This window comes from Musa acuminata, chromosome BXJ2-10 (genome assembly GCF_036884655.1).
Source record: "Musa acuminata AAA Group cultivar baxijiao chromosome BXJ2-10, Cavendish_Baxijiao_AAA, whole genome shotgun sequence".
NCBI classification, from domain to species: domain Eukaryota; kingdom Viridiplantae; phylum Streptophyta; class Magnoliopsida; order Zingiberales; family Musaceae; genus Musa; species Musa acuminata.
The window spans coordinates 25,768,062-25,780,160 of NC_088347.1; the positions used below are offsets into that span (position 1 = coordinate 25,768,062).

The following is a 12,099-nucleotide window of genomic DNA, read 5'->3' on the forward strand; positions in this document are numbered from 1 at the left end:
TTTACCTGACGTGGCCACCTGCTGGAGTGAGATGGTGCCTCTGATGGCGTCTGACGCGGCCGCTGGGGTCGCGTGGCGGGGCAGCTTGCAGCAGGGCATGGGCGGGGGCAGGTCGTTGTCCTGCTTTGCCGTGGTCAACTGTGCGAGGTCGGAGGTCGTCGCACGACAGTGGGAGTTGTCAACGTGGGTCTAGTTAGCGTTATTGCTTTCCTGGGGGATGTCGTCATGGCACGTCATCCGGCCACTTTTATCCCTATCAGTACTAATGATTCATCAGAATTTGTCTTGTTCCCTCGAAAGCACTTGTCATTCGCATCTCGCTACGGAAAACCACAGCCAGAGATGTACATATGTGAGCCCAACGTGGCGCGGTGAACCACAACCAATCAATGATACTTCAGGCTCCAAGATGTGTCGGCATTGCAGCCCTACACTGCTTGATGTGATGGCGGAGGCGGGCTCGCAGCCCTACGTTGCACGATGGGCAATCCAAAATCCCATCTCTTGTCCTTGAAAAAGCAAGTTGCTAGTTATCTAAATTAAGATAATTAAAATTATTTTAAACAATGGCAGCCGTACTAGCACTAATGATTTCACAGGGGTTAAATCTGACAAAAAGACTGGGCTTCCCCAACGCAAGTAATATCCCATGCGAAATTATGGTTATAGCCAAGTTTCAAATTAAGGCCTAAAGTAGCATGCAAGCTGCATTGTGACAGCACATTCTCATTAAAATGTTGTTTAAATTTAGACTAATATCAAACGTCAACTCATGCTAGCATATGGAGCCAATATTATCACACAATACGCATAGGTGTTGTTCATGCAAAATGCACCAAAGCTGAAAAAGAAGTTTGAATTGAGGTACTAATGAGCCGAAACATCTGTAAACAAGAATCAACAATTAACACTGCATTATTTGATATAAAAGGCATGCCGTGTCTGATGATAATGACTAAGTTTGAGATAGCAAGAAACCCTACTAACAGTTCATCATAAAGCAATCAATTTAAGATCTGTATATAAATCCCAAACAATTTGCTACCATAAAGTCATCCTTGTGCAATTTAAGATCAAGAGTTCTTATATTTTAGACAAAATTGTGTACGTAAAAACCTTGATAGACATCATATACAAACAAACTGCCCCCAAAAGTGAAGGGAAAAAAGAAAAAGCAAGCTGCTAGATATCTAAATTAAGAACATTTACACCAATCCAACGTGATCCTTCGAACAAACAACCTTTGTAGAAATTACTACAAGAGAATATTACCCACAGAACATGAAGTGCATATTCTTCTTAGAACTACAACAGAGAGGCGATAAAAAGAAAAAGAAGCCAAGTATCGAAATTAGACATGTGCATGTTCTTCCACTAATCCTATATATGAACATATAAACGAATAACATTTCTAGAGGTTATCCATAGAAAATGAACAGCAAGAAAATAATTATTTTAACTAAATTCTGCATCTGTTCACACTAATCTTGTATCACTATACAAACAAATGACTTTTAAAGAGATTATCCATATAAACGTCAAAATCTTGCTCAGCAAGAGAATAAATTGATTGCAGAAGCATGTACAACCAGCAAATATTTCATATATACCGAATACATATACCTATAACATTGAGAAACTTATGAAGACAGAAATTCATAGTAAACATACTAACAATACCTCACTTCCTGATGGATTGTCTCAAGCAAAATCATCCTCATCAAGTTACTTCGATTGACAAATCCCTCGCAACCTCTATGATAGACAAATATCTAACCCAGTAATTAACGCTCCTAGATCCAACAAATGCATATATTAATCTTTTTAGAGCCAGTAGTCTGACATGAGTGCCAGGAATTAAACTTGAAAAGAGGCCAGTGACTTGTTTAGAAAAAAGATGAAGTGCATGCATGGCCAACACAAGATAATTAGACTTTAATCATGAATAAAGCTCTATTTCCTGAAAAATTGTGATGACATACATACACTGGAGGAACGAAAAAGTAAACTTAACCAATATCAAAATGTGTTGACACATTTTGATAACACATGTTTTGTCTTAGTTGCCAAAACATCTTTGCAAAGACCTAATGTGAGGGACAGACATGGATCAAACACATGAAGCATGGTATCACCCATTATCATCGCATTGACAATTTCAAAGGACACACCATGTGTAAAAACAATAAAGCAAATTTAAGACGAGATCGCTCCGACAGTAATAAAGAACGTGACATCTTGCAAACATGTTGATTCCCATATATGCACCTGATTAGATATATACATAAACATAAACATTAATCATGTCATTAATAATTATTCAAACAAAAACATCTCTGGATACTATCCATGGAAATGCCAAATCCTATGTGCAAGAGATCTACAATTGACACCGGAAGTAAATCTTTTGAACATGTTGCACACCATTGCAACAATCTACTGTACAGCCAGCAAAAATTTCCAATACGATGAATGTATACACCAACAAGATTCAAAGGAAACTTCTAATTATACATGAAGTGTTTTCTAAACATGCTAAAAATACAACCATACTTTGGCATATTATTTCAACTAAAACTATCATCATTAATAACTTTGATTGGCTTATAATTCCTCCCTACCACAATATGCTGGATTAACTTCTTAACGACCAATTAACACTCCCAGATTCAAATGCTGCCTAAAATAATCGTTTGTATGGAGAAATTCAACATGATAAGGAGCAGTGGTGAGTTAAAAAAAAAATTGAAATCAATGCAGAAAATTTGTTAAGAATCAAGCAAAAATCATATATATGCAGAAAAACTAAAAGACTCTGCTAGTCTAAGGGTGACAACAAACAGTGTGACAGCATCCAGAGCCAACACAATTTTTATACTTCTACAGAATCAAGACTCTGTTGCCTAAGAGTGAAGACACAAAAGGTGATTGCTTACATATTTCTTCCATTTCAAACATCACATGTTTTAGGCAATAATAACTAAATCAACATGGTTCATGTCGACCATTGCTAACAGAGTATTACACTTAAACTATTGAGTGGAGTAACAAAAGGGATTCCTATAAATCTGATTCAGCTCCTAATGAATAGAACAACCTTTGGAGCAAATGGATACTTTAGATAGGATAATCCTGGTCTAAACCTATTAAATCCTTAATAAGCTTGGAAAAATAAAAACAATTCTACAACATTAATTGATACTCCCAGGTTCATGCCCAAGCTTTATTTCAACAAAATGCAAAAACAGAAGGGTTTTTGATGCTCCCGGGCAAAATGCTACCTTAAACAATCACTTGAGCAAATAGACTAAACTCCAACATGGGTGCCAAAATTAGGCTTGGAGAAAGGCAGCTGCTGGAAGTGGACGCAGACTGAACTCCAACATAAGTGCCATAACTCTAGATCTAATAACAATAATAATAAATAGGGAAGGTTCAGATTCGCTACTTGTTCATCACGGGGACAAACGATCTTGCATTTCTCCGTTTTCTCAGCGGAGGAGAAGTGATGTTGCATCTTCTCCTCTCTTATCAGCGGAGGAGAAGCGATCTGGTTTTTTCTTCTCTCTTCCACCGAATCCCATCCAAAGAGTTAAACATGGCTGCTGCGGTTCCCATGCCGACCATCCAAGCTGCCCCACCATCGCCTTATAACGACCAGAAAACGAAACATCGAAGAGAAGATACAATTGATTTAAGATCTATGTTGAGGGCCATATATAATCATAAGAATCATGAGTTCACCATCACCAAAGGCGACTGATCCAAGATCGCGCGCGCCAACAGTGTTCGTCATCATCGGCTTCTCACATATCAAAACCAATATAGATTTACAGAGATCCATAAACCACAACCAACAGAGATAGAGATAAAGCGATCAAGAAAAGAAGAAAAAACGTGGAGTAAATTAGAGGAAAAAACCTTCGGCGTCGGAGAGAAAAGAAATAGAGGAAGGGAAGAGGGAAACCTTTCCGTAGCGCCATTTCCCGCTCTGTCCCCAAGACGAAGCATGGCCTCATGAACTACCTGGAAGACCTACAGAATTTGAATGCGCCACGCCTCGGCCCAAGGTGTTTCCATGCGACGGCACCGACCTTGACCGGGCCGGTCTGCAAAAGATGTTTCTCGACCCGGCCCAGGATAAAAGACTATTTTTTTATATAAGCACAGGGAAATGTGGTTATATATGTCAATTGGACGTATCACCCGTCACCAATAAATGTTGAAGGCACCGATTTATATCAACGCAAGTGTTTTCCCTCCCTTTTTAACTGGAATATAAATAAGATGAGGAATATTATATATATATATATATATATATATATATATATATATATATATATGTATATATATATATATATGTATATATATATATATGTATATATATATATATATGTATATATATATATATGTATATATATGTATATATATGTATATATATATATATATGTATATATATATATATATGTATATATATATATATATGTATATATATATATATATGTATATATATATATATGTATATATATATATATATGTATATATATATATACATATATATATATATATATATATATATATATATGTATATATATATATATCGGGTCGGGTTTGGATGAATTAATCGACCAATTTCGTAATTCCAATCAAGGACCGGGGCACCTCAGTAATCTGGTCGAGTGACGAAGCATTTATGCTCCGTCCGCCCTACCCTTCTCCTGTAGCGCAGTTGCGGCGTCGGCGTCCACCGGCGACACCACCTCCTCTTCTTCCTTCGCGTCTTGCCCTCCCTCCGTTGCAAAGGTGATTCCTGTCATCTCACCTTCAAATGTCCCCGTCCCGCTAAGTTAACGACTGCTTCGAAGGGTTGACTGATTCCTCATTTATTAGGGTTCAGGGTTTTAGCTGTTTCACTAGATGTTGCAGGTTATTTAGCCATCTGGAAAAGGTTTGGTGTCTGAATTCTGATCTCATCTCATTCTTGCCTGTGGAATTTGTTTCCAGAGCCTCTCTCTTAGGGCTAGTACTTTTGATGCCATCTTATGAATGGGGAATGCATGTTGATCTTTATTTGGTCGTTTTTTGATGCATAGATGTGTCCTACCTCTGTTCGAGATGCTGAATGTTAGATGGTTCGGGCTTCTTTAACGATCCATTTTATCTGAGCTGGTGCATTAAGGGCTAGTATCTCACAGGCGTAGGCAAAAGGCGCCCCTCGAGTGTGTAGAGTGCTTTGTAGTCAACCAAATTAATCTTCTTGCTGCGTATATGTATACCTTAAGATTTTTAAGCTTTGTGATGTATAATAATAATTAAAAGTCAGCAGCAGAGATCGTTATCATTGTTATTTTTTCTCTGAAAAAAAATTGAAGCAAATGGAGATGCTATAAATACTAATGTAATAAAAAACTCATATAGCTGCTCGATGACCACTTCTCAATCATTCACCTTGTCATGTTTAATCCCTATCTGAAAGTCCTTATTGTTGCTTTTGCTACTCGGGCTTTTCATTCCTGGTAAAGATCGTCCTGATCCTATACTAGTGGTCATCATAGGCAGTCAGCGAAAGGGACTTGGTTTTGTTTGCTGGCTTTGAGAGCTGAAAGCTTTAGTTGGAATATGTCTTTTCACCAGGGCTTGACAATATCACCTTCTAGTTCCATCATCATATGATGTTTTTTTCTTGCAGATGAATGTGGAGAAGCTCATGAAGATGGCCGGTGCTGTTCGCACTGGTGGAAAGGGCAGTATGCGCAGGTTTTAATTGTTTTGGCACCTTCTTTGGAATGATAACACCTTCACTAGTTACTTTTGTATAGTTAGGAGGCTGAAACTCTTTACTCTGCAATTTGCAATATTATTTTTAGAGGCTGATTAGAGAACGCTGTAAATGTCTTCTTTTTACCTGCATTTTGACTAGGAAGAAGAAGGCAGTTCACAAGACTACAACAACAGACGATAAGAGGCTACAGAGCACATTGAAAAGAATAGGCGTAAATGCCATTCCTGCTATAGAAGAAGTCAACATTTTTAAGGATGATCTTGTTATTCAGTTTGTTAACCCTAAGGGTAATGAACATTGTATGCATTAAAAAAACACTGAATTATTTGATAAGGACCTAATGATTTTTTCCTACTTTATTTCTTTTTCAGTGCAAGCTTCTATTGCAGCCAATACATGGGTTGTTAGTGGCTCTCCTCAGACAAAAAGTACATAAATATCTCTCGTAATAGTCTGATTTTGGTTTATGTTAACAGATAGTTAACAGAATTTTATTTTATTTATTTATTATTATTTTTTGTTGAAATGTTTTCTTCTGAAATTCTTGGGTACAACTTACACATGGCATTTTCTGGTGACAGAACTTCAAGATCTGCTACCTGGGATCATTAACCAACTCGGTACTATTACTCCCACCAGCCCGTTTTTGCCGTTCTTTCTTCAAAGGGTTGGACTTTATGTTCGGTTTCCACCACAACCTATGCATCTCTGCTAGTCTACTAATTTGCAAATGCACATGCATCATGGCTTCAAGTTATATATCTTTGATAAATAGGGACCTTGCTGAACTGTTTGTGTCTGATCTTGCTGCATTGTTTTGATTTCATGTTTACTATGTTTATTACTTTTCAAAATGCTGAATGCTAATGCTGGCAAAATTTCCTCGTTCACTAACTATTTTGTGTGGTTATTTCCACTTTGTTTGCATTTGTTTGTATGGGACTGGCGAACAGCTTGTCTAAATTGCTGCACTTGCTATCTCACACTTACAAAAGATTTCATTTTTCTCAGATTGTTATGTTATGACATTATGATAATATTCTAATTTCTTCAGGGCCCGATAACTTAGAGAACCTGAAGAGGCTTGCAGAGCACTTGCAGAAACAGGCACCGGGTACAGGTCCCGCTGCAAAGCAGGATGATGATGAGGATGATGTCCCTGAACTGGTGCCTGGAGAGACATTTGAAGCAGCTGCTGATGAAAATCAAGCTTCGTAGAGGAGATTTGCTTCCGGAAAAGTTCTCCTACCTTTCATGCAGTTGTTTCCGCATTTTGGATGGTGAAGCAAATTCTGTCATTTATGTAACATGGAGCACCCGAACACAAATCTGGTGTTATTTTCTTCAAAAGAATGTCAGACTAACGCTTGTTCTAAATTATCTACTTGCGCTAGTCCATGATTAACCCAAAGGCAGTGTGTACCTGTTGTCATTTAATGTTTGCTGGATTCCTTTATCTCAAAGCTTGTCTGTGTGCCTTTGTAGCAACAACGATGTGGCGCATATATGGGCAACTTGAAAGGTCGTGCAGCACTTTTCTAATGATATCATCGTGAAGCCAACAACCATTAGACTCGCGAGAGTGTAAAAGTGGCCACCGCTCCATGGATCTACCTATCTCAGTTGTTTTCATTGGATTTTTCGTTTCAGGTTGTGAGCATGCCATTGTGGATTTTCTATTGAAGGTTTAAGCTTGAGCACCAGAAAGTGTTGTTTATGGATTGCCACTCACACATTACCATCATCATCATCAACCGTTCCATGAGTACTTGCCTTTCCTATCCAACCCTTACCTTGGCAGCATCACAATCAAGACAAAATCTTTCAAGTAACACTTGACTAAACACTGGCTGGAGCAATCGCTACATCAACATATGGACTAACAAAGACTAAATACCAATGGATAACTTGTCTTGGAAAACAAAGCAATACTTGCGATACTTGTAACATGTATCGAGCATGAGACCATTTAACAGGGCAACAGGGCACTAATCGCCAGACATCTTGATATAGACGCAACGACAACATTTATTCATCAGCTAAAGCTTCTCCGTCAAACTGTCTCGAGGATAATAGTAACGTACACTAACATGCTAAAATGCTCATCTAAATTGCTGTGGATGCCTTTGAAGTTCTTTGCTTATTACCTAGAATGATCACGATGACAGTAACATCGTCATGATACTTTCTCCTCCTCCCAAGAGGAATGTTCATCAGTTCTTCAGTCGTAAGACCTGTTTGCCAAAAGAAGTTACTAAATTACATGAAATAATAATATAAACCTAAATAAGAAAATTATACATGAAAGGAATCCATGTTTATTAGAAAGAAAATCTGAAAGATTATTTTATTACTTGCTGCAGCTTTTGTTGTGGTTTATCCAAAGGAGGTGATTATATGGCTGGTCGAAAAGGACGAAAAAGAAAAAACAAATAATAACAGAGTTACATAAGCCCGTACCTTAAACTAATTTTTCTAGTGACAGAGGAAATCTAAAATTTAACATCATAATGAAGCTTGCAAACCATATGATTAGGCTTAAAATTTTAAAATTATAAAGTTAGGTTGAATAACAAAACTGTAAATCATAAATTTGATGCACATGTATCGAAACTCGTGTCTGTTGCTGCATGTTCTCTTCAGTTCGATATCAAATCAATTATACAATAATGTATATATAATTATTGATTTGCAACATATGTTAGTATATCATGAATATGTACATGAATCATTAATTAAAGAACATTATAAACTGTGAAATACCTGCATTTTCTGCAGCTCTTAGCAAAAGCTGCTCAATCAAATGCTTTGCTGGATCATCAAATGGATGATCCTCTATAAACTGATGAACCAGTTGCACAACTTCATCGTTTGTGTAGAAATCAAACAATCCATCACTTCCCAAAACAACAAACAAGTCATTCTCCGAAACCTCGTGGCTTGTGGTGAATGGATGAGTATAAACATATGGTGGGCTACGCAAGTCACGAACACGAAGAATTCCCATGAGAGCATCATTTAAATTTCTCTGCACAAGACATAAAAAGGATTTACACCGATACATCTGTTTGGCCAAAATTCTAAACTGACAAAAAAATTGCTAACAATACCAAATTACCTTTTTCAAATAACCAACACCAAATGCACGAGTAAGCTTCAGCTTTCCTTTCACTCTTCCGCCAGTTACGGGAGAAGGATCATCAGGATGATCAGCTAAAATTCTTCTATATTCCTCCTCATTATCAAGTGTATGAGTTTCAGTTAATTGAATAGCTCGAGGTGGATCATCTTTAATGAGACTACTTGTAGCCAACACAGCTCTACTGTCTCCTAGATTCATAGCATACAAGACCATCCCATGAAGAAGCACCGTTAGGACACAAGAGCCAACAGAAACTAGATCAGGGCGATCATCCATTTCTTGCTCAACCCTATACATGAAATCATTTTCAGCTTGGACTAAGGCGCTAGTAAGGCAATTCAGGACACCAAGCCGAAATGACTCAGTTGAGCATTCTTCTGTAGAATTCAGTGACAAGTTTGGCTTCAACTTGTTGTTTAAGCTCTCGATGGCCAAAGACAGCTCACTTTTAGTGGTGCGTCCTCCGGATGGATGTTGAACATTTTTCTCATTATTTTGTTGATTAATCTTGCACTCCAACAGGAATAGGTTATAGCCTATGTTTTCATAAAGTGTTCCAGCTAAAAAATCAGCAGCATCCCGTCCATTAAAACCATCATATACTCCACAGAAGAGCCATCCATTCTCTTCAGAACATACTGCTTGTACGCGGTCTTCCCCGGCTGCTCCACCAGCCATTTGTACATCCATAGCATTTAAAAAGCTCGATGATCGAACCCCTTCAAGTGTGCCACTGTCAGAGGGAGAAGATGGTGAATGCAAGTCCAGCCTTGAAAGAGATGCAGAAGATAACACCCTTTTGAAAGACTGCGGTGAATCTAGCTCAGGTAAAATCTCCTCTCCAATGACACCATTGCATATATTTGTGTTTGCCAAGGTATGATTTGCACTGAGCGCAGCACCAGACAAACAAGAGAAAGAACTATTCCGCATCTTGTTGATGTTAGATTCTTGGATATTAACACCAGAAGAGAGTTCAAACTTATAATTAACTTCAGAAGAACAAAGACTGCTTTGATAGGCACTGCACTGGTAGCCAAAGCTGACATTGAGGTCACTTGAAGATTTGGGACTTTTCTCAAATTCCTCCATTTTCTCAGAACATAGAAATGGGAGGCTTCTCGTGCATTGATGGTTGTGCCTGGCTCTTTCTTCAAGAGAAATTTCTGCTCCCATTTTTCTTGAGATGACAGAATTTTCTACACTTGTACTCAAAAACACACATAACCTGCAAAAAAATGTCAACATATGGATTCAATAGGTAACCTGCAAAAGTAACTTGTTTTTGGTGGAAGCTTACTGTATCGGTTTTTTATGTTCCTCAACGAGCTATTGAAAGGAAGGGAAAATATGTAGGAAAGTGGATGAAGAGGCCAACATATATGTCGCTGTACAATCTTGTAATATGAAACAAAGCATCCCTCAGTCCGAGATAAAATTAAACTGACTCCTCCAATGTGTAAATTTGATGAATCGTGCAATTCATCACAATGAAAGTGGCAAGATTGTTCTCTATATTGCAAACACATGTTTCCTAGATGAGGATAATGGTATATTAATTTTTTAAAATTCAATCTTTTGTAACATAAAAGTAATGATGAAACCTTTACAATATCCTCAAAGAAAACCTCTGCTTCCCTGAAATCCATCCTCTCCATACGGGAAATTACACGAACAGATAAGGGGCAAAAGGCATCACCTGCCAACTAAAGGGGGGTCTTCTGCTTAACGAATGAACCCACGGGTAAGATCCAGCAAGAACAGTCCCAACACCTGATTTCTTAAGAGACACCTTCTGCAATCAAAGCGAGAGAGGGACTTTAGAGCCAAACGATAACACATGGTGCGAAAAGGAAACGAGACCAGATTCGAGACATGTACCACTGCTTCCATCAACTCAAATCACACGCATCATTACACGATGGAGATGCCCTGCTTGCCCCATGGTATATCGCTCTAACAGATCGAAGTGGTAGCCAGGAGGAGCTTTCCTTGATTCCGATAACTAGAAATACGACATACAAGTAAACCTTGCCAGAATACCATTCCTTCTATAGGCACATGAAATTTTGAGTCGGAAACATTTATCATAGCGAGCAAAATTCTAGCTTTCCGAGACGTAATCTCCAAAAAAAAGCAGAGAAATTTATCGGCATACAGCAACTTCCAAAACCAAATCTCGCTATAAATCACAAGGTATCCAGAGAAATCAAGCGCAAGGGTACAGAGGCTCACAAGGGACTCACCTGATGATGGAAAATGCGCAGACGAAAAGGAGACGCTGTGCAGGGACTGCCAACCTGAAGTTGCGTTACAGGGTTTCTGGGAGCCTGAAGGAGGTTTCGGCTGAGTCCGTGGTTGGGAGGGCACGGATGGGAGGAAGATATAGAGGAGAAGAAGGACCGGTTGACCAGCTTCCCAAGATGCGTGTTGGATTCCACTGCGTATATTGATTGATTAAAAAGCCCATCAACTTGAGATTAGATTATGGGATCGAACACATCGGTTGCTCTCGGCGTCGGGACAGAATGATTGAGTCGCGGGGCCGCGGGAATCCATCAGAATCAGAAAAAAGAAGTGGACTTTTTTGCGTGAGGCGAGCAGGTGGTGGGAGAGGAGGCCAAAGAGAAGACGAGAGAGCGAGGCTCGAGGGCGGGGCGCGCTTCGCGTTCACTCACACCGCGACATGCAAGCCGCGAATTCTGCCACCCGAAGACCTCCGCGACTGGCCGAGGATAGCCCACGCAGAGGAGAGTGACGCACCGTAACTGCAACACGAACGTCGTGCACGCATGGATTCGGAACCGAGCTAATTAGATATGATCTCCAGCAACTAATTATCTTTTATATTTTTAACATTTATATTTATTTATTTATTTTTTTATATTTTTAACATTTATATTTAATTTTTTATATTTATAAAAATAAATTATTTCTTTTTTCATACATGAGAAAATATCACACGTACACAATACTTGATGATAAATCAAGTTAGAGTCATTCTAGTGATAAATCCTATAATATTTTCATCAGTAAAATTAATGATGTGAAAATAAATATAATTAAATATTTTATTTTTATAATAAATATAGAAATAACAAATATAATTTAAAAAAAATATATATATAAATCGAGATGTTAAATATAACTATAATATTATAGAGAATAACATGCA

General features: G+C 38.2%; 2 protein-coding genes and 1 long non-coding RNA gene across 6 annotated transcripts; 1 reads left to right on the top strand and 2 right to left on the bottom strand.

Annotated features, from left to right (window-relative positions):
* Positions 1 to 2,999: 2,999 nt before the first annotated feature.
* LOC135624450 (uncharacterized) lies at positions 3,000 to 4,168 on the bottom strand. 2 transcript variants are annotated; one of them, XR_010491691.1, is made up of 3 exons: positions 3,968 to 4,168; positions 3,745 to 3,802; positions 3,000 to 3,647 (listed from the first exon to the last, which is right to left on the bottom strand). It is a non-coding gene; the product is annotated as an uncharacterized LOC135624450 (long non-coding RNA). The 2 variants fall into 2 exon arrangements; XR_010491690.1 differs by having other exon boundaries at positions 3,922 to 4,168.
* A 487-nt stretch (positions 4,169 to 4,655) lies between these two features.
* LOC135624704 (nascent polypeptide-associated complex subunit beta-like) lies at positions 4,656 to 7,238 on the top strand. The gene is made up of 6 exons (XM_065128591.1): positions 4,656 to 4,803; positions 5,690 to 5,757; positions 5,921 to 6,069; positions 6,154 to 6,210; positions 6,364 to 6,402; positions 6,837 to 7,238. The coding sequence occupies exons 2-6, from the start codon at positions 5,690 to 5,692 to the stop codon at positions 6,998 to 7,000; spliced, it is 477 nt and encodes a 158-aa protein (XP_064984663.1). The 5' UTR covers positions 4,656 to 4,803; the 3' UTR covers positions 7,001 to 7,238.
* Positions 7,239 to 7,657: 419 nt separating this feature from the next.
* LOC135624703 (probable protein phosphatase 2C 39) lies at positions 7,658 to 11,667 on the bottom strand. 3 transcript variants are annotated; one of them, XM_065128587.1, is made up of 6 exons: positions 11,171 to 11,667; positions 10,806 to 10,929; positions 10,624 to 10,719; positions 8,901 to 10,152; positions 8,546 to 8,810; positions 7,658 to 8,016 (listed from the first exon to the last, which is right to left on the bottom strand). In XM_065128587.1, exons 4-6 carry the CDS (start codon positions 10,098 to 10,100, stop codon positions 7,889 to 7,891), a joined length of 1,593 nt encoding a protein of 530 aa, XP_064984659.1. In that variant the 5' UTR covers positions 10,101 to 10,152; positions 10,624 to 10,719; positions 10,806 to 10,929; positions 11,171 to 11,667; the 3' UTR covers positions 7,658 to 7,888. The 3 variants fall into 3 exon arrangements, with proteins under 3 accessions (XP_064984659.1, XP_064984661.1, XP_064984660.1); XM_065128589.1 differs by having other exon boundaries at positions 10,806 to 10,975; XM_065128588.1 differs by having other exon boundaries at positions 10,806 to 11,048.
* Between the last annotated feature and the right edge of the window lie 432 nt (positions 11,668 to 12,099).